General features: G+C 36.2%; 4 protein-coding genes across 14 annotated transcripts; 2 read left to right on the plus strand and 2 right to left on the minus strand.

The window, feature by feature from the left end:
• On the plus strand, nt 3,486-6,207 carry LOC105175745 (50S ribosomal protein HLP, mitochondrial). 2 transcript variants are annotated; one of them, XM_011098302.2, is made up of 4 exons: nt 3,486-3,642; nt 4,234-4,321; nt 4,870-4,961; nt 5,607-6,207. In XM_011098302.2, the coding sequence occupies exons 2-4, from the start codon at nt 4,288-4,290 to the stop codon at nt 5,979-5,981; spliced, it is 501 nt and encodes a 166-aa protein (XP_011096604.1). In that variant the 5' UTR covers nt 3,486-3,642; nt 4,234-4,287; the 3' UTR covers nt 5,982-6,207. The 2 variants fall into 2 exon arrangements, with proteins under 2 accessions (XP_011096604.1, XP_011096605.1); XM_011098303.2 differs by having other exon boundaries at nt 3,487-3,642; nt 4,231-4,321.
• On the minus strand, nt 6,085-9,622 carry LOC105175744 (probable inositol transporter 2). 2 transcript variants are annotated; one of them, XM_011098300.2, is made up of 5 exons: nt 9,307-9,622; nt 9,084-9,154; nt 7,762-8,097; nt 6,943-7,653; nt 6,085-6,848 (listed from the first exon to the last, which is right to left on the minus strand). In XM_011098300.2, exons 1-5 carry the CDS (start codon nt 9,449-9,451, stop codon nt 6,366-6,368), a joined length of 1,746 nt encoding a protein of 581 aa, XP_011096602.1. In that variant the 5' UTR covers nt 9,452-9,622; the 3' UTR covers nt 6,085-6,365. The 2 variants fall into 2 exon arrangements, with proteins under 2 accessions (XP_011096602.1, XP_011096603.1); XM_011098301.2 differs by having other exon boundaries at nt 9,084-9,191; nt 9,307-9,451.
• Nucleotides 16,252-18,880, minus strand: LOC105175747 (uncharacterized proline-rich protein). Of its 9 annotated transcripts, none has more exons than XR_002288125.1 (5): nt 18,625-18,880; nt 17,894-18,006; nt 17,225-17,289; nt 16,869-16,949; nt 16,252-16,639 (listed from the first exon to the last, which is right to left on the minus strand). XR_002288125.1 is itself a non-coding variant. In XM_020698195.1 (4 exons), exons 1-3 carry the CDS (start codon nt 18,755-18,757, stop codon nt 16,869-16,871), a joined length of 327 nt encoding a protein of 108 aa, XP_020553854.1. In that variant the 5' UTR covers nt 18,758-18,875; the 3' UTR covers nt 16,252-16,639; nt 16,856-16,868. The 9 variants fall into 9 exon arrangements, 5 of the variants coding, with proteins under 5 accessions (XP_020553854.1, XP_011096611.1, XP_011096610.1 ...); XR_002288123.1 differs by having other exon boundaries at nt 16,252-16,752; XR_002288124.1 differs by having other exon boundaries at nt 16,252-16,752; nt 16,866-16,949.
• On the plus strand, nt 19,239-21,694 carry LOC105175748 (p21-activated protein kinase-interacting protein 1-like). The gene is made up of 3 exons (XM_011098311.2): nt 19,239-19,939; nt 20,219-20,516; nt 21,376-21,694. The coding sequence occupies exons 1-3, from the start codon at nt 19,292-19,294 to the stop codon at nt 21,444-21,446; spliced, it is 1,017 nt and encodes a 338-aa protein (XP_011096613.1). The 5' UTR covers nt 19,239-19,291; the 3' UTR covers nt 21,447-21,694.

The raw sequence follows: 22,301 nt of genomic DNA on the forward strand, positions 1-22,301 counted from the left end.
TTATTATTTTCTTGCATCTAAAAAGCATTATCTTTGATCTTTTATTATTTTAGTTAAAAACTATTGATTTTTAATTATATTTTCAAATTTTGTATTAAGGAAAAAAAAAAAAGAAAAGAGAAGACATATATAATTTTGAGAATGTGGGTGTCGGAAACAAAGCGGGGGCAAGAAAGGAGAGAGAGAGTGATATTTAATTAATTAATTAAAAGTGGGAAATAGAGAAAAAGAGGGATCGGAGGCATGGGCACGTGTCCATGTCTGAGAGGAGAGCAAGATTCAAGGCCGGCTGACTTCTCGATGACCAGACACTGCACGTGTCGCGGTCTTCGTGAACCATCCCATCATCATCAATCTATTCAATATACACTCTTAACCATTGTTACATTACATTTCTACCCCTTCCCCTTTCTCTTTCTCCTTCTACTATTACCACCCTTTTCTTTTACTAATTTTATTTTATAAAATATATAAAACACAATAAATTACGACCCTGTCCTAAAAAATAATATAATATAAAACATCGAGACCTCACTAAAAAATAAATTAAATCTTAAAAACAAACTCAAACAAAGAGTAATTTATATTATGAATTAATTATGAACAAAAAGAATATCTAAAAATTAAATAATCTTCGATATGAAATAAAGAAGTCGTTAGTGATATATAATCTTAATGAACAATTAAAATATGATATTATTTGTGATTGCTATATAATTGAGTATATATATATATATATTCTATCTGTTTGTGAGACAATATCTTTTATTAGTTTTTTTTTTTTTTAAATTTTGCTTCAATAATAATCAAGACTAAGTAAATGGCATCAAATTTATCCCAATGAATTTTGTGTTGGGACAGGACGGGTCCCGATTCCATGTCGGACTGATAGTGTGAGGTCCCAACTTATGCCAACCTACCCCATACCATATCGCTGCCACCCCTAAAGTAAAGTAATATGAATTATGGAGAAGTATTATTAGTGCAAGAAGCAAAAAAGTGAAGAAATTGAGACAAGTGAGGAGACAATCATCGTAGCGGTAGTGAGACATTTTGCTGAAAATCATTCTGGGTGTGGTGTTGTGATTCCGCAGTCAAAATCCCCACATTTCCTGCTGCATTTGCCTTTCATTATCACTGTGTACAAGTCAAAGGCTGTATTACACATTATCATGTTCAATAATTTTGTCCCAAGATCCGTTTAGGAACCTTCCTTCTAACAAAATATTTCATTGCTCTTACCTATATAAAAAAAAAGAGAAAGAAGACACATAGGAACCTACCAAATTCAATCCTTCAACTTTGAGGCCGGCAAAATAGATGAAATTTGAGTTTTATTGGCATTTAAGTGGGATGAGTAAGTTAAACAAAATGGTGTTAAGTGTTTGAGCTGTAGCAGAGGGATTCTGCACATGTCCAGTTGGGTGTGTAGTGTGTACTATACATACATCAATTAATACGATAATTTTCCCCAAACTTTTAAGACTGAATGCGGGCGCTATCTAAATCAAGAAGGCCGAAATTCGTACTTTACAAAGTTATCAGCCTTTGCTTGAGTCAAAAACTGTCTGTGATGGTCCCTTTTCTTTCTTTTTCCATGGGATAATTATAGTAATTCTTCCACAGATAATGCCATTATAAGTTTCGCCATAAAATCGGGTCTCAACTCATAATATAACATGAATACATCAATAATTTATATATATAAAAAATCTTTTTTTTAATAACCAAATTTATTTTTAAATTTATTTCTTGCCTTCAAACTAAATTTGGTCATAATAGTAATTTTATAATTTTTGTCCTCTCACCCACTGCTCTATATTTTTCTCCCTCCAAATTTTTCCATGGTTGTGTTTCTAACAACGAGTACTAATATTATTAAAAAAAGGGGCTTAGTTAGAGTAGAAGTAATTCAACATGGTGAAGGTATATTAACGATGAGTTATATCTAATTCAATATTGCATAAAGGTGAATTCAGAAATGAAATTTTTGAGGGCCAAAAAAATTATACTCATGCATTGAATTGGGTTCTCATTGTTATATTATCAAGATTAGTAAATTTACAAAACTAAACCTTCTTGAATCCATCTTTACACTGAATTGATGAATAATTTGTAAATATTAAAATTTACCCTTGATCGTGGTGATAATCGGAATCGAATCATCTAAACATTTATGTACCAAAAAAAGAGGAATCTTATTTTTTATTTTTACGAAAGGGAGAAACGAGGAATGAAGAAGTGAAAGTTGAAGTCTAAGCCCAGATAGAAATACATAGCTCAAAATGTACAGAAAAGTTTGGCCCAAGCCATATTAAGGATACTGGATTTATTTTCAGGTAAATTGGTCCACTAATATATGTCAATTTGACTTTCCAGGTCTGGATAGCTAAGCTATCCAGCCCAAACTGATCTGGTCTAGTGTTTGTCTTTACCAATCTTTTGCCCACTCTCTCTCCAAAAACCCCCCCTGGCCGCGCCACCTCTGCCGTCATCAACCACACTTAGAGGTGGGAGATGAGTTGAGTCGGCTCGATTTTGAACTTGACTCGAACTCAAAAAATTCGAGCTAAGTTGTATGTATTCACTAGCTCGCGAGCTGGCCTTTTATATATATATATATATATTTTAAAATTTTATATATTTAATTTTATATTTAATATTGATCAATTTTATAATCAAAATTGACCATATATTATAATTATTAATCAATATCATCATTTTATTTTGGATAATAATAAATTATGGTATTTTTATTTATACATTTAATCTTTACATAAAAATAAATTTAATCAACAACTTAGTAAATTATAATATTTTTTTGTAATTAAAATTATTGTTTAGTATAACATATATCAACTTATGTTATATTTTAATATATATTTGTATTAAGTTATATTTTTCTTAAATTGACAAGTAATTCACTTCTGATTTTTTATTATTTATAAATTTATGTCAAAATTTAGTAATTCCTATGAATTAATCTAAAAATTATATATATAATGGATTGAAAAGTTTAATCAATAATTATAATATTTTAAAATTCGGGCACCCGATTGATACGAAATTTAAATATATATAAGACTGTGTCCATTAGATCATATCGGACGATATGATTTAAATGGCCTGATCCAATGATACACCGTTTTGAATGATTACTCTTATGTTTCGAGTACGATTTCTCGACAATCGTATATCCAATAAGTCTAAAACTTTACCAAACGTACTTTTCTGTAAGTTTGATCATATCTAACTGTCCGATTTGAATTTTGATGGCCCGATTAACCTATGTTGTTCAATAATGTAAGATGATAGTTACATCAATGTTATACTAATATTTATAAATATATAAATTTTGCAGATTGTGAACATATATTAATTTAAATTATATCTATATAAAAATTTTATAATTCAATTTCATAATTTAAAATAATAATAATAATAATAATAATAAAATCAAAAACCCATCTCTTATCTCTCTCTTGTACTCGTTTCTTCCTTTTTCTCTCTTTCTCTTTCTATCTTCATTCTTTCTCCTTTCTCATTTCTTCCCCAAACCCATGTCTTAGAACCCTAGCCCCAAACTCACGGGCAACAAGGACGGCAAGTCGGCAACGAGGCGGCGACGAGGACGGCAACGAGGTAATCCTTCTTTCTCTGTTGCATTTTACTTATTCTTCTTTTTCTTGGGTTTGGGTGTGTTTTTAGTATCTTCTATTTTCTATAACCAAAACAAGTTGAAGAAAGGGTGAAAGCTGTGAAAGTTCATGACTGTTGTAGCAGTTTATATGTAAGATTAAAGTTCTATTATCATACTAATCGGATTCAGGGGCACATTGATTTGTTTAAATCTTGTTGTTGGATTCTTGTTTAATTCATCGGCTCATGGTCGAGCTCGACTCGTTGCCACCGCTAGTGGTACTCGTAATACTTTGTTATCGGGCAAAAGAGAAAATTACATGCTTTGAGAATTCTTTAATTCTTTGTTTAATCTTTACACTTTTGTCTGCTTTGAGAATTGTTTGTAAAAGAGTTGTAATGTTGTAAGGAAGACCATTATCAATTAGTAAAATTTCTGAATTTCCTCTCATCTCTTTCTTCTCTCCTTCCCACCTCCATTCTGCTGCAATTTTATTCAAGTTTTTACCTACAGTTTTCTGGGTTCATAACAGATTCCTTCTTCTCCATTGAAGTTGGCGACTGATTTTTTCTGCATTTTCTTGAAATTAGCAGGGAAGGAAACAGAGTTTGCCTTTTCTACTCAAATTCTCATCGAAAAACCCTGATATGGCTGCTTCTAATTCTTCTAAACTGTTTCGTGGTATGTATATCTTGTGAAGTTTCGACTTGATTGAGTTTTCTCTCCATACTTGTTCATGGCAAGTGCCAATGTTTACATTTCTTGATAAAAGAGGAAGACATTTTGTTTTCTGGTTTTATTTTTGCTAATGTGTCCATGCTTTCTTATTTCTAGCTTAAAAAAGATGGTAGAACTGAAATGACTGTTCTAGAAATAACAGAATAACTGGCACAGTTGGTAAATCTAAAATTTCAGTGTATTTATTTATGATATGGTGTTTGATATCTAAACATTAAGTAGAATCCACTACAACCTTGTTATAGTGTTCCACACCAAAAGATCAAGTGCACCATTCTTCGGCTCTTATTTCTGTTGAGCTTTTGATATTCACATCCATTTTCCTTTTTCGTCAATATGGTGAATAGCGATCGGCTACCTTTTACATATGCAAGCTCCCGCAATCATAATATTTGCATGCTATCCTTTGTTTTTTTTCTCTTCTAAGGTGATGGTAATCTTTCAACTTCCTGTAACTAATGTTCTCATTGCATTGCGGTATGCATCATCAGTTGGTCGTTCAATTCTAGGAGGCCTCAGCAACAATGCTTTTGGGGCAAGCAGGACAGCTTCTGAGCTGACACATATGGATTTCTTATCTCAAGTTAGTATTGTTTATCTTGGTTCTTTATGTATTAATAGAAGTGCTTTCTATTTGTTTTCTTTTGATTGTGTATGTGTTAAGGTTTAATTTTTCCTATTTAATTATCTAATTCTCACTCAACATCATCTGTTGTGTTAAATATTGATTATCATTTCTTTCATTCTTTTGTGTTGAAAGCATCATAAACCTTTTTCATAATGAGTATTACTACCATTAACCTTTTGAGAGTTCTCAGCGACAAACATGGTTGTTGATTGTCTGAACTCAGCTTAGTCAGGGAACTTCATTTTGTTCGTGCCAACTGGTCTGACAATAAATTAAATGCATTAAGTATCTTTAATCGTGTATTTTCTGCATTGGCCCTGTTTAGTTGCCGTAACTATCCTAAAATGGTAAGTCAGCTCCTCTGAAATTTGACAAAATTTAAGGGTGACAGTATGATGTGTTTGTATCGAGTAATCTCGGAAAGCACGTCATGGCATAAAAGATGGATGTATAATGAGTGAGCTGAAGAAACTAGAGACTTTTGAACTATAGAAGAGAATTTGTTTGTTAGTTATTTATGTAGATATGGCTGGAAATGATTTTACCATGGTTGGTGATTGAAGTTGGGGCTTATTTGACTTTGGATTTGTGTTCCTCCAGCAACAAAGGACATTCATACAGATGAGGACCAATCTCAAAGTGGTGGATAATTCTGGGGCTAAAAGGGTCATGTGCATACAGGCATTAAAGGGAAGAAAAGGAGCAAGATTGGGGGACGTAATAGTTGCATCAGTCAAGGAGGCGCATGTGGGTGGGAAAGTGAAGAAAGGAGATGTTCATTATGCTGTTGTAGTTCGTGCTGCGATGCAAAGGGGTCGTTGCGATGGGAGCGAAGTCAAGTTTGACGACAATGCTGTTGTACTCATCAACAAGCAAGGTGAGCCAATAGGCACAAGAGTGTTTGGCCCAGTTCCTCACGAATTAAGGAAAAAAAAGCATCTCAAGATTCTCAGTCTTGCTGAGCATATTGCCTAAGTATTTGTCCTTTACGTTAATTTAGCTCAGATTATGAGTCTGCGGTTGGAATAATTATACAAGTCATGGATCTGGCTGTATATCATTTTGTTGTGCCTTTACATGTGGTCGTCTCCTTTTGAGATAACAAGTAGAGTTTACATAGTGTTTTCTTTGATCCTGATACCGGACAGTCTATTGCTACACGCTTGCTGCCTGAGAGGCTGGCTTTTCTGCAATTTGCAAATACTGTTTCCCACATGGATGCTTGTAACTGATTTTGATAGCTGGAGCTAAATCTTATCATAATTATTGAGTAAACTATCAGCAGAAATGCTGCACGACCTCTTCACAAACTATCTAAACATGCCTTAGGGTTTCTGGTTCTAAAACAAGCCTATTGCTTCATACTTCCTGGTTTTTCTTTAGGACATCTGACCTTTTCTCCCAGAATTTCAACTGCAAAGCTCTCGTTTCCAACATCTTTTCCACTTCTTCAATGTGAAGGCCCTTGGTTTCAGGAACACAAACCAGAACGAAGCACAAAGCCACAACAGAAATAACCCCAAATATAAGGAAAGTCCATGATGTCCCAATTGCTTCCGTTAAGGATAGAAAAGACTGCGCCACAATAAGGTTCGATATCCAGTTAGCTGTAGCAGCTATTCCTCCACAGATGCCACGAAAACGGAGAGGGTATATTTCAGAATTGACAATCCACGGAACTGACCCCATTCCAGGAGAGAAGAATATGATATAGAGGGCTAAGCCAATTAGTGCTAACCATCCAAAACTACTGGGGCAACCCCTCGTGTACCATGCCCTGTTTTCTCCATGGCAAACATCCCTGATCGTGTTATTGGAAATCAGACATGCCCCGGCAAGCAACTGCAGAAAGAAAATTTCACATCACATGCAGCACAGCGATACATCACATGCAACTCAGCTATAATGACAAACAGATGTCATTAGAGGACTGTACCTTATTCTCGGATGATGAGCAGAACCCACAACTCGGAGATGAAGCTTTCAAGCACTTCATGCAGTCCCAAATGGGCGAGGGTCCTGCCAAACGATAGTCAGGACAGGTATATGGATCAAAGTGAGACGTCTCGTTTGCACCGACGGGTGGTGCGTGTGAGGTGGTTTCATGAAATACAGCTGATAATAGGCCTAGTGAAATTATAACGCCACACAAACTGATAACCAGGAGCTTCTTTCTTCCCGTTCTGTCGATGAAATATATGCTAACAATTGAGCCGAAAGCATTTAGTCCAGCAGTCACGAGTGAGAGGAGGAGAGCTGTTTGGTTAGATGCAAAACCAGCCAACTGAACTATGGTGGGGCTGTAATACATCACAGTGTTTATGCCCACAAACTGCTGGAACACCTGAAGCCCTACGCCGGCTACGAGCCCTCTTCGAACTGTAGTTGTCCGCAGTAGCTTCACATAGCTGACTTTCTCAGATGCCTCGTTTTCGAGAAGCTCTTTTTCCATGGACTCCTTAAGGGCTTGTATTTCAGCATCAACTTCTTGAGATGGGTATATCTTTCTCAGTATTGCTTCAGCTTCCTCTTTTCTGCCCTTTCTGTAAAGCCAACGGGGTGATTCAGGAAGGAGCAGCATCAGAATGAACTGCAGCAGAGCTGGCACTCCGGCCACTCCAAGCATCCATCGCCATGTCCCCGGCGCCTGATTCGTTTAAATCCAAACTAAAGTTTAATTAGTTCTGGCAACCTTTTTGTTCTTTTTTCTTAATTTTTGCCTTAAACTGATCTGTATCAGTTGATTAACTATTACCTTAGTAAAAGCGAGGTTGATGAGGTAAGAGAGAAACTGGCCACCAGTAATGAGAAATCCATTGGTGCTAACAAGTGCACCTCTGACCTTAGCTGGAGAAGCTTCAGAGATGTAAAGTGGAGAAGTCATGGAGGCCATCCCCACGCCCAGCCCGACAAATACTCTGCCCACGATCAGAAGAGAGGGATTTGGGGCTGCAGCCATGAGAACTGCGCCCACGAAGAACAGGAAATCGGCAATGAGAATCGTAGTCCGCCTCCCGTATCTATCATTCAACCAGCCGCCAATTGCCGCCCCGATGATGGCTCCTGCTACAGCCATGCTCACTATGCTCTCCTGTTTGGTCAGCAGTTGTATAAACTAAGATGCTTAATTTAGACAAAAAAGATATTTCAAGTATTGTAAGCAACATTGATAATACATTTCTACAAATTTGAACAGAATGTTAATTTTTGATAAAAGAATTAAAATGTGTCTTGATGTTTGTAGATGATATGATCATGATAAATTACTTGAATGTATAAATATAATGAGGGAAATTTTAACTCAAATCGAGTTTGGTGGAACATGAATAAATTATATAGCAATTATAATATACTTGTTTTGTGATTAATGTACAGTTCACAAAAAGTGACCAATAATATATTAAATGTATCACACTTATTTTATGATTGATTTAATTAAACTAAATTTGATTTGGACAAAAATTTTCAGTATAATGAACAAAATTTTGACGCGATACAACGTTAGTGTTTTAAGCTCTCTCTCCTATACCGTAAAAAGGTGCTGAAATCCCGGAATTTTATTTTAGATGCATAACAAGTAAAAATGAAAATTGACTGCATCAAGTCAAAACTAACTAAAAACACATGAGGAAACATTATGAAGAAACGGATACTTTTCATTTGCAATTGACACTTGCTGATATTTTAATGTTAAATTTAAAATAACGATTATAATATTAAATATTTGTATGAATATAATTAATTAATTATTTTAAATAGTTTATAGTATTTTTTTAATCACCAATATACTATCATATTTATTTTGATTTCCGCTCGTGTTTTTAATTATATATATTAATTTTAATTTTTAAAATTTGTATTATATCTATATAATTATGTGCATATAAATATTGCATTTCATGGCAGTGGCTGGGTTTTAATATGAGAAGTATGTAGATAGACTTAATAAATAATAATTTGCCGTAAATAATTGAAACCACAAAAATGAAGATAAGGATAAACATCCTGGTTCAAACAAATTCAGAAGAGTGATGATCACATTCTAGAATTCCAACGGGGCTAGCTAAGTGCGCCTACCTGCAAAACAGTTTCCCTGTCCACAGACTTGAAATCATCTCTGATATACAGAAGAGCACCAGATATCACCCCTGCACACACACACACACACACACACTCACACTCACACTCCAAGAAATAATAAAAAGGAGAATATTAACGTATGAATTACATATGAAATCTGTGCTGTGGTGTGTGTATATATATTGTATGCATGATGATGATGATGAAAGAAAGTAAGAACCTGTGTCATAGCCAAAGAGGAGGCCACCAATGCCAGCAGAGAAAGCAAGTCGGAGAACAAAAGGGTTCTTCTTTGCCAGTGATAAGCAATCTTTGAAAGCTGTGCTGTCTACTCCTCCACCACTACTATGTATACCTCCTTCCATTTCTCTTATATATATATATATATATATCCTAGTACTGTGTCTGTGTGTGTGTTCACAGAGAGAGAAAGAGAGAGAGTGTGTGTGTGTTTTGTGAAGACTGAGAATTGAGATGAGGTAGCATATATATATATAGAGAGAGAGAGATGAGTGGAGAAACTATTACATGATCGTATGTGTTAATTTGTTTGGGATAAGCACTTTAATACATATAATTCTTTCAGAATAATATTAAGGTTAATTAATCTACCTTCCAACCTGCAGATTCACTAACAGACAGGATAAACAGCATCCGGAAAAAGCAACTTTTCGTTTTTCTTTTCCATGGAAGATCTTCTGCTTTTCTCTAACACGTAATTAAGTCAGCATAATCCAGTTTTAATCATACCAACACTTCTAAATTATTACCACCAGTTATAAGACAAACATTGACTTTCTATTCAGACACACACCCCACCTCATCATCTTTCTAATAAACTACTAATAATTAGGGATTTAATGCTACTTAAATTTAGAACCTTTTAGTAATCAATATAATTATCAACATAACTCCATCTTTTGCTAATACTTAACTACTCATCATTAAATTACATTAATTCTTGTTTTAGCAATTAATGATTCGGAATCTTGGATCAGCTGTGCCTGTAGCTATAACTATGATTTTCCATCATCGACCAATCTTGTAAAATTTTGCATATTATTGAATTTCCACATAAATAGCAAATATATAGACCAGAAAGTCAGAGTATTTATAAATGAGCCAACCCAATCAGTTGCCTTATGTTAAAAATTGAGTGCGCAGTTCAATAATTCAAACGCATTAACGTGACATGTCCTCCCATTTATGCATATATTCTTTTACATACCCCACTCTCATTATTATGACTACTTATTATTTTAGAATCTTATAAGATAGGTATAAATTTGATGATATCCAATTAATAATTATGTGAATACAATATTAAACATCAGCCAAGCCAAAAAGAGTCTTAACGTCTTACTCGAAATAATTAATAAACTTTGAATTATATGGTTGTCAAAATGGTCACGGCATGTATGCTTTGTGCTAATGTATATGACCAAGACAGTGTATGCATGTGTGTGTTTTTAATATTTTTAACATTATTTGTTTGAAAAAATTATTATTAATACGATCAATTAGTCAATGCTGACATCCGATTTCTTGAGTGGTTTATGTATGTTTAAGGCAAATAGTCATATGGTCAACGCTGTCTTAAGTGTGAGGTGGATGTATGTAAATGGCCACAGATTATCACCAAATTGACTTTCCGACTGCAGATGTTTTACATAGATACGTAATGAAATCACCACGTGCCATAAGAATTAACACTACACAGAAAATAAGGGTCGTATTTGAATTTTCTTGCGGACATCAATTTAATATAAATAACACTAAAAGAAAGGTATATATATAGTTACCAAAAATTAAAATCTGATAGAATGTGGAATTTAAGAAGAGAAAAGAGAGAAACAATTTATGCCATCTCTTTCCTTACCTAACTCAACTTACATGTATGATGATTGTAAGAAGATGGGGAATTGAATGCTGCTACAAATTAGTCTCCCCCACATTAAGTAAAGTGTTTGTTCTGTTCCTCATCCATCTCCTTATATTATTCGCTTATGGGAATTAATTAATTATTTAGCAAATATTTATGGTGGAGCATATTTCACCATAAAGTGTAATAATATAACTACAATATATTTTTGTATTAAAAAATATTATCTGGATCCAAAGGTTGTGTTTTTCTTCTTTTCCTTTATGTGGAATCATTGAAATAAATGAAGAATTTCAGGCGTAAATTGAAGTGTTGAAATTTGAGGGGGGGAAAGTGGATCATGTGACAGGTGCAAAGGTAGAGCGGAATGGGGACCAAAAAAAGAGGGGTGATTGACAACTTTGTCGTTTGATGTCTTTGTAAGATTCTGTGCCCCGCCCTTAACTGCATCTGTATCAGCATCTGCATGCCTCTCCCCCCTCCATACATCATCTCAAATTTGGATTCTTCCTCTCTTCTTCCATTTACATCAAAATCTCCATTCCACCTTCTTTTCTTTAACTGAAAATTTTCGGGTACCTACACAATTATTGATCCATCTCGTGTCTTTAGTTAGGATTAGCTCAACTTTCGTGAAATAATAATAATAGTGCTACTAAAATCGGTTAACAAAGTAAGCTAGATTTTGGTTGTCATCTCACCTATCATTTTCTTGAATAAAGTGTCCAGATTATTCTTGTTAGAGAACCATCACAATCCATAATGAGCATAGAAGAGTTGTAAATGAACCCACTATAAAAATATTAACTACTATTTTCATCTTCTGTTAGTAATGAAATTAGCATTATGCTGATGTGACATAATTTGTGATAATTACTGTTTTTAATGAAATTCTACCCGTAATAAAATATAATTGCCTCTTGTCCCTTTTTTACTTTTTCCCCCTCGTTTGAGTATTGGGCCGAAGAAATACTTTAGTGGGCTTATATAAAATAAAATCCATAAGGATGTAAATGGGCTGGGTCCTATTGGATCTTGGGCCTCAGAACTGTACCATCACCCAAACGCGTCGTTTAAAATTGTATGGGAGAAATGATGAAAGGGTGAAGAATTTGACAGAGGCAACAACAGAAAAAGGCATATTATCAGACGCCGTTACTGTCGCAGATGACGTCGTCGTGACTCTTCTGTCTGCTAATATGGACGGAGCGCATTAAAACAAATCTTCAGCTCAGAAACAGAAAATGGAAAAAAGAGAGAAAAATGTTCAGCTCTCTGACCGTCAAACGACCGCGTGTAAGGCTTTGCTTTGTCGGCTTGTCGGTACTTTTTGAAGGTTTCAATTAGGGTTTATGTTTATCCACTCTCTGATTGGTCTCAATCACTTTTTTCTAATTATAATTAATCCAAATTAATATTACAATCATGTTTTTGAATAAAAATTCTACTTATTCATATGTGGATGTAATTTTGTATGTATTAAATATGTGGTAATGAATAGATTCTTTTTTTACATATAGAAATAGAAAAAAGAAAGAATAGAGGGAGGTAAAATGTAGGAGGGCGTCCTGTCCTCTGATGATGATCATTGATCATTGGGATGATGATGATGATGATGATCCTCTCCTCTTGGTCACGCCTTCTGTGGAATCAAGTACACCTCTCACTCCTACTTCTCTCTCTCTCTCTCTAATGCATATACATATGAATGTATGTATGTAATGTATATTGAATTCATTGTCACGTAATTTCAGTGACTCTTAACTGCAGTTTGTTTCTGTTATATGGAAAATACATTTGTTTCAAGAAAAGGGAGACACCTGGACTCAAAACTATGGTATACCCTCTTACTCACACTCAAACCCTTTCCATTTTCAACTCACTCATGCCCTAAACATTTCCCATCCCAATCCCTTCATTATATATTATATTTGTTTTGTAACATTAATTGGCATTATATTGTTAATAATGTAGTTACCACAAAAAATGAGCCATTTCAAGTATTTGGTTTTATAATACATTATACACAGAAGAAAGGTATATATATATATATATAGGTAGAGTAGAATGATGGTGAAAACTAAGATATCATCATTTAATCCTTGAGAATGAATTATTCCTAATAGTAATGAATAGAGAAATGAAGGGGCGGCAGAGGTTGGGTGCAGGCACACTACAGCTAAGTCTGTACCCCTCATTCGACATAAAATTAATGTGGTGTGTTTTTTTCCTTTTTCTGAAAACTAATAAAGTAAATAATAATTGGGTTTGTTTAGTGTGTACCTACGTACTCTCTTGTTTTCTCATCTCCATTTTCAGAGCTGTAATTCTTTTGGAGTAATATATATATAGTGGTCCAAACAAGTCTTTCTTGATTATAATATCCCATTCTCTTTGATTTCTCTTCTTCTTACCCCCTGCTCCTACCTACCTACCTACTCTACCATTAACCAAGAGGCAAGGATCAGTTCCTCAAAAATGCAGGTCATCAAGGAGTTACCATCGCCTGTCAGGACCACCGCCGCTGTCCAATCCCTGCCTGTGTACGACAAGCTCACCGCTTTGGTCTCCAATAACGCCGTCGTGGTCTTCACCATCACCGGCTGCTGCATGTGCCACGTCGTCAAGCAGCTCCTCTTTGGTCTAGGCGTCGGCCCCACCATAGTGGAGCTCGACCGCGATGCTTCAGGCACCGACATCCACGCCCTCCTCTTCCGTCTGTCCGGCGCCGCTGGAGTCCAGCCGCAGCTGGTGGTGCCGGCAGTCTTTGTTGGTGGAAAGTTCTTGGGTGGAATCGAGTCGGTCATGGCCTGCCACATTAATGGCACTCTGGTCCCTCTTCTCAGAGACGCCGGAGCTCTCTGGCTTTAATCTGCACTCTGCTCCTTTGCATTTCATATATATATCTGTCCTTTTGGGGAAGGGAGTATATATGGAATTCATACATAACAAATATATGTATGCATAACTAGGTTATGTTAGCTACTGCTGTTTAATTATGTCTAAACCATACCATATGGGTAATCAGGAAGCCTTTATAGAGTCTTGAAACATGGGGAAGAAAAAGAAAAACAAATGGATAGCACTTGCGTGTGTGTTTCTTTGCTACAGTGATTAGTGTATTCGGTGGTGACCATGTTATTCATGTCTCTTGCTGCTTATGTTTATTTTGATGCATTTCACTGCCGGTCATGGCAAACAAACAAGATTATTACGTATGTTTCGTGATCAACATTAATAATGTTTCTCTCAACCTCAAAAGTTTGCTTCCTGCCAGATGATATATAACAAGTCATGAATGCATGCATGGACCGCTACAAGTTTCATTTCATCAGTCTCGGAGATCCCCAATAACAACTTGGGACTTAAAGTTTATTTTTTTGCAATTTTGGAGCAACATACAATGGGTTGAGGTGATGGACAGAAAAATGTCACTGATGGATCAATGATTATCAACATACATAAATACATACATACTGTTGCTTTTTTCCTTTCTCCTTTTTCCTTGTATTTTTTAATGGATCAGGATATGACACATGCAGTTTTTGACCAATTGACATAATCATACAACTTTTCATCGCCAACACTCAAGTCTGAAACAAAAGATACAGACATACAGTAGTGTTTCCTTTAATTTGACCCATAGCTTCATTTACAAGGTAATTCTAATGGTTTTTCCTTCTTAATAATATCAATTACCAATCATATATATATGTATAGCACTCGTAAATGGGGTTTAGGAACGTAGCACCACCATTTTTGTCAGCAATTGAATAATGAAGAGATAATGGTGGTGATTTCTAAATCAATATATTTCGGAAGAAACTATCACAATTAGGCGAATAAAGCTGAGTTGTCTCTCTCTGAGCCTCGTCCTTTTTCCTCTTTTGGTGAGGTGCCAGAGGGGAAAGGGTGTTCAAGAAATGTCAAAAATCAATTATTATTATTATTATTATTATTATTATTGTTAATTTGTTGTAATCCGACCACTTACGTACTGTAGCGGTTTTAAATGAATAGGTCTGCATGCTGCCACAGCCACAGGGATCAATGTGGAATAATGAGAGAGACCTTTCGCATCATCAAACCAATTGCCATCCAGAAATAGCAGCTTTGAAATAATTTATATAGCTATTTTACCAGCCAACTCCCCAACTCTGGCCATTACTCGCAGTTGCAGGCCGGTCATTCTTTGGGTTCCCGACCGTGGTTATGTAACTAAGATTTTGATAATTTTACTTCTAAACTTTTATTAATTTTCTGTTGTTTCATCCATTTTGATGAAAATTGATCTTACTTTTTATCGAAGTAATTGAAAATTTTGTGTAATTGGGAATTTTATCCAATTACTAGTTATTATTAAATCATATCTCTTTTTAATATATTTATATATAAATGTATATTGTATTTTGGGAGAAAAAAATTATTGTTCATTATCAACTTATATGTCTCTTTTATTATATTTATATATGTGTGTGTATATATATTATATATACAAAGTCTAAGACAAAATATTACACAAATACGATGTAAAAAAAAATGAACAAACATATTTTGACCCATTTTAAAGATGCTACAAAAACAAAACTCATCAGAGTGTTAAAATCTTTGTTGGAATACATTCCAACACAAAATCCATGTTTTCTTTAGATGCCAACAAGACACAAAAATTTAAGAATGTGAAATGTATTTGGGTAATTTTGGACTAGAAACGTTTGGGTGGGGAGAATGACTTTTAGGATTCTCAATATAGAATTTTCTTAAAATAGGTTTAGCGAGACAAACAGAAAGAACACTGCCAAGAACTTGCAGTACGGGTACACCCGTACCGAAGGGTGTTGATGGTAGGGCCTTTCAACCTTTATGAGTGAGGCAATCTTTTCAAATTGATCAAAAATGTCTTAAAACGTTTAGCAATCCCTTAGCAAAATCTTTGGATTTTATCCTGAAAAAAGTACAACTGCTTAGAAAGAATGAGCATTAAAATTAAAAAATAAAAGAAAAGGTATAAAGAAATAACACCCTTCTTCACGTGCTTTCCGTGTGCAATTTGCCCGCAAATTGGATAAGACCCTCACTTCTCAAAAATCCCCAATTACTCCGAAGCAATTCACTGGAATAGTCAAAACTCAATAAATTTCCACACTATCAATTATTTTGATACTTAATGCAGTTCCATTTGCCTATGACTCCTCCCAAAGAGCGGCCAGACACACAGTGCACTTGTGCATGACTAACATGCAGACGCCATTATCTAATGATCATCTCCAACGGTAATGAAGATACTCACAATGAAACCATCCATTTAAAACCAAACAGCAGTCTTCAAATTGTTCCCTAATGAATTGAACCCCTATAAAAGGTCGAGGATGCTAACAACCCATCACTCTTGGTAGGTCCCATTATGCTGCAAATATCATGGTGTCATAGTAACAGTATTCAATACAACAATAACCTAAAAGTTCGTTTAATTATGGTACAAATCAAACAATTAGTACTTCAAACAATTGGGCTTTGCCTGTTAGTGTTCTATTTGTTCTCAATTAAGTAGATCTCAGAGTCCAGCATCATCACAAGGCTGCAGCAAGACACAAGACCAGATATATTATGCTCCAGCATCACAGCTCGACTGACTAGGCATCATATAAACTGCAGCTCTCTATAGCTTCCTCTGACAAATCCAAATAATCATTGAACATAAGCTAAATGGGTGTAGTGGTAAGAAAGACCAATCCTTCTACCTATTGGCATAACAAACTCCCACAAGGAATCAACATATGCACCCTGCCAAGCATGTAACCAAAGCAGGAAATGTAAAAGAATGCTAAATAGTTTTAAAGCCAAATGTTCATGCACAAATCAGGGAATAGGATCAAGCAGTCTCAACTTGGTACTGCTACCTAGCGGGATTTTTTCAGGCGTTTAGGGGGTCTTGGTGTTTCTTTCCGCGGCTCCTCTGGGACCTTTATGTCTATAAACGGCTGCACGTATTTTGAAACAAATTAATCCCCTAAAGAAAGCATTACCAGCAGATAGAAGGCAAAGCAAAATATGTGTTATAAAAAATCTCGCATTATACTACATTAAAGCTAGACAAATGGGTGGTTGTATACACCATATTAGCAATAAGCCAAACACAAAGTTAGTGAATAGGGGTCTTGGTGCACGTGTAGAGTAGACAAAAATGCTCTTTCATACAATTCATGGGAGTTTAAACTGGATTGTTGATATCTTTCTTCAATCCATGTGCCATTACCTTGATCCACAGTCTAGGCACCTTTACCTACATGAATGGTCAAACAACTGGCTTTGGCAGCAGGCCTGGGTGAAAATTAGAGAAGAGTGATAATTAATTGGCTCCTTATCAGTAGCTTTTGTGAATAAGAAAATGATAGAAAAAGTCAATAAACAGCCTCTACAAATTTCAAAAGCCAGGCCAAAGGTGATCTGAAACAGAAGGGGGAATTTCTTTCAGTATACTTTGGGCCACCATCAGATTATTCAGTTTAAGAAACAGAGTGCAGAATATCCATTTTCCATATTACCACCTGAGGCAATCAAAGTAATACTATTATACATCCATCACAATCTAGACTACTAAGAAGATGAACCTGGCCCAAGTTGGACTGTACCTGACCAGGCTGTATGTCGTTTGGAAGCAAAATCCCACAAATGGATAGACAACATAAAGGAAGTCCATATGACAATGAACTACTCAAAAACATGCTCCTAGTGCATTTGATGTGATCAAAATTTCCAAGTTGAACCCACAAAATGACCAAAACAGATACCATGGTTTGCCAGTAATATGCATCCCAAGAGATTCCATTATATACAAAAGGTGGGCATTGAGAAACTAAAATTGTGAAAAAGTGTGGAGTGTAAGTAAAGGTGCGAGACGTTAAGGTGAGGTGATATTACTTGCCTCATCTAATTTCTTCTGGAGTTCCAATAGTTCTTGGCAGTATGTGAGGCATTCTGCATGGTATACGGCTGCCAAGTCTTTAATCAAGGCCTTCCTTCTAATGATACCAATCACTTCAAGAGAACAAGAAGATGGTCCGCATAAGATACAAATCGGGTAAAAATTGTTAATTACAGAGACTTTATTATCTCTCTCCTAGAACCATATTCCAAAGTTTTGGTTGACGAATATACAGTGTTATTGCAACCAATGTTGAATTCAGCAGTAGCGTGAAGTTATCTAGACCTCTTACTTCACCTAAATCAATCTTTCAACACTATCATCTAATCTCCACCCACTTCTGCCCTGTAAAAATCTCCTTTTGAATTTCTATTATCTCTCGTCAATGAGACGGTTAAATATAAAGCCCGAAAACCTAGCTTATCAGCAAGGTTTATAATCGTTTGATCTACTTCAAAATTCAAGAAACATGAATCAAAAACTAAAGTTTCAAAGTACAGAATAAGAGGAATCATCGAGGGTACAAAAGAGTTACTATCGATCACCAATCATCAAAGCAAACAAGAGAGACAAAACTCAAACCGCTCGTCATAAAGTAGATTGCAAAATCCATGATCAAACTCAAAAGAATTACGTATATAGGACCAAGATCACAAAAATAGGGCATGGGAAAATAACAAAAAGAATCATCAACAAGAAATCAAAAAACACACAAAAAGAGAGAGGGTTACTTCGGCTAGGATCGAAAGGAGGGGATGGGGGCCGCGGAGGGGCAGGGTCGTCGCGCGTTGAGGAGGGGGGCGGAAGAGGAGGGAGCGGCGGAGGTGGAAGAGAGAAGGGGTGTTGGATTTGGAGTTCACCCATTGATAGGCGGCGCCGGGAAGTGAGAAACGGAAACTAATATAAATAAATAAAAAGAAGATGGGGGAATTGGAGATCCAGAATTGGGAATGTGAATGGATCATTGTCCGTACCGTAACAACTTTTTTCATTCTTTTTTTTTTTTTTAAATAAAAAAGTTGAAATCGAAATTCAGATTTCATAATTTAAAATAATGAGGTCAAGATTTTAAGTTCCATCATATATTGGGTATTTGTACCACTATTAAATTTTTGTCAACAAAAACTTAAAACACGCAACTCTATTATTGTTGTGTAGATTGTAATAATCTTTGGAGTAAGTATTGTCTTAAAATTTAAAATATAATAAGAGTAACAACATTCATCATTTTGGTTTTTATTAATTTTGAAATTATTATGATTATGATGATGATTTTATCTTTTGGTTTTTGAATTATGAATATTTTTGTTTCCAAGAATGCCCTCTCTGGGTATTAAAGAGTGAGTTAAACCCTTTTCCTTGTTGCATCTCCGTCGAATAGGGTTTTGTCAAACAAAGATGAGTCTGGTCGCGGGATCCTACGAGCGCTTCATCTGGGGCTACAAGCTCAAATCCCGGAAACACCCCCATTCCCTCACCCTTACCCCACTCTTCTCCTTCCCCTCCCATCTCTCTACCATCAAGGCCGTCGCCGTCGCTGGATCCGCCGCCGTCTCTGGCGGCAACGACGACACCATCAAAATCTACGACCTCTCCTCCTCCTCTGAGATTGGTTCCCTCCACCACTCCTCCTCAATCACCTCTCTTTCATTCTTCTCCCCTCCTCCTCTCTCATCCTTCCCCCGCAACCTCCTCGCCGCCGACGCAGAGGGTTCTCTCTCCATCTACGATGCTGACCCCTTTGTACACCTCAAGACCCTCAAAGTACACAAAAAAGCTGTTAACTCACTCACTGTTCATCCCTCCGGGAAGTTAGCCTTGACTGTCGGCCATGATGACTGCTTGGCGATGGTCAATTTGGTGAGGGGAAGGCGTAGTTTTTACTGCAAGTTGAGTAAAGAGGCGTCTGTCGTGCAGTTTGATCAAACTGGCGAAAAATTCTTCATGGTTGTCGATGAGAAAATCAGTGTTCACGAATCCGAGGATGCGAAAATAATTGTCGAGCTTGATAATAGAAAGAGAGTCCTCTGTGCTGCCCCTGGCGCTGTACGTCCTATACCCCTCTCTCGATTTTTTAATTGGATCAGTTTATATATACAGAAAAAAGTATTACATCACTTTGTTACTCCAGGAAGCCTTTTTGTATTTTGATTAAGAATTATTCTTTTCTCCCTGAAATTTAATTATCTGATAAATAAATATAAGATAACATCCGGAAACTTGATTCTGGGATTACCTGCAAACTTTTAATGAGAGACTTATCGGAATCAATCAGGAGTTCAGACCATGCTAATTTTTTTTTTTTTTATTACGTTTTCTTGGTAGAGCGGGATTTTGTTTACAGGTGGAGAGGATAGGAATATTACAGCGTGGGACACAGCCAGTGGGAAAGTGGCATATAGTATTGAAGATGCTCATGCCGCCCGTGTCAAAGGCATTGTTGTGTTATCCAAGAACAACGGTGGCTCAGAGGAAGAGGATCCGTATATAGTGGCGTCTGCATCATCTGATGGTGTAATACGGGTTTGGGATGTGCGGATGGCCAATAAAGGGAAGCCAACTCCACTAGCCGAGGCCAATACCAAATCCAGGCTAACATGCCTTGCTGGATCATCTATAAAATGTAAGTCTACATTTTTTATTTTTATGATTTTCAAGGTTACACTAGAGTCTGTGGATCTGCCACTTGTTCTATCTTCAGTGTTATGCTGATACGTTTTCTCCTTAGGGCTCCAACTTCTCAGGTGGCTAAGTGCAGCTATGCAATGATTAATCTGATTGCTTGTTATATATATTCTTTGAAATCTCCTACCACTAGAACTATGCCAAAAATTTTGAGATTGCAAATGATGTAATAAAACTCCTAAAAGAGATAGGGGACAAGAGGTTGAGCTTCTTATTTCTCTAGTCATGCCTTTTGTGAAGATGAGTTAGTTTTTGTTGCATCAGTTGTGTGAGAAATGTTTTTTTGTGTTGAAGAATTTAGATTATGGGTGTAGGAGTGTCGCACTTTAACAATTCCATATTAGCTTGTGCTACCGTGACCATTTGATTGTGACCTTATATCATGTAAAGTTCTTCTATTACAAGCTAATTCGAGTCATCCCTGGGCCTTGGCATTATCGAGCTTGATTGTAATAAATATGTTCCATGCTCTGCCTTAACTCATTCTCAGCATGGTTACAATTTAAACTTTAGACTAGCAGACAAACCTAGGCGGGTAGCTTAAACCAACATCTACTTCTTGGAACTCCTTGAACAATGAGGGTTGCTTCACTTTTGATATATGAGTGAGTTGTAGATCTCTGGAAAGCTCATCCCTATCATGTGAAATTTCAGAGAGATTAACTCGTTTACAACTGCTTTATGCACCGCTAGGTAGATATGAATCTGTATGTTAGCAGATGCCTTCCAGTTCAATTTTAGTTGATCGTCATAATTACCTCTTTTTTTGTAGTTGAATCTTCTTTTTCCTATTTCAGCCTTGAAACGTCCGCGGTTGGAAATGCTCAATCCAGATGAAAGTCGAGGTGCTGCCGCTGTGGTGTCATGATAGCTGTTCTGAGCTGAATACATTCGCTAAAATTACATCTGGCTCATTTGTGACCAAATATATCTGCCCTCACTTTTTCCTTATGGTTTTTGGATGAATGCAAAACTTGTGATTTTCCTTATACCATCAGTTTAAACAATTATTAGGAAGGAAAGATACATCAATTTTGTGGTTAAAGTAGGACATGTACATGAACTATCCCTTTTTGATAATCTTATGATCTGTATCAATATGGTCTCTTTCTCCCATCTGTATACTATGATGTCCATACAGTGGCTTTGGTTTTGCTGCGAAACTATCCCCTAGACAACCTTAATTATTGGTATCTTGGGGTGTCTCCATTTCCATTTCAAGGTGAAAAAGTGGACTGTAAGTTGCAAGAGTTCTGATGTCGAGCTGGGGAGAGACGACATCTGTGAGAATGATAAAGTTGAAAATTGCAATTATTTTGTTCCCATCAGGGGGCGAAGAGCAGCTTTTTTTAGCTTGGAGCACTTTTATCACCTTACGTTACAACAATGCTGGCTTTGGTTCTAGTGCCCAATGAAGATGTAACTGCAAACCGCCAATTGTCAAGGCCGCTGCTGCCTGTCCTGATGTGGGCTTCACTAAAATATGGATTCATAACTATCCTATTCATCGGATCAGCACCTGACCTGACTTGTGGATATATATCATGACTGGAAATCTATCCTAAATTAGCCAAGATGGCATATATATCATTTGCCTGTGGCTGTGGATGAGAATTAATAACACTTCGACAGTGCGACACTCATGAATATGCGATACTCATGAATATGCCCATTTCTTTCTCTTTATCCAAATATAGCCAGAAGTTTGCGTCAATCCTCCATC

The sequence above is a fragment of the Sesamum indicum genome, linkage group LG12 (assembly GCF_000512975.1).
Source record: "Sesamum indicum cultivar Zhongzhi No. 13 linkage group LG12, S_indicum_v1.0, whole genome shotgun sequence".
NCBI classification, from domain to species: domain Eukaryota; kingdom Viridiplantae; phylum Streptophyta; class Magnoliopsida; order Lamiales; family Pedaliaceae; genus Sesamum; species Sesamum indicum.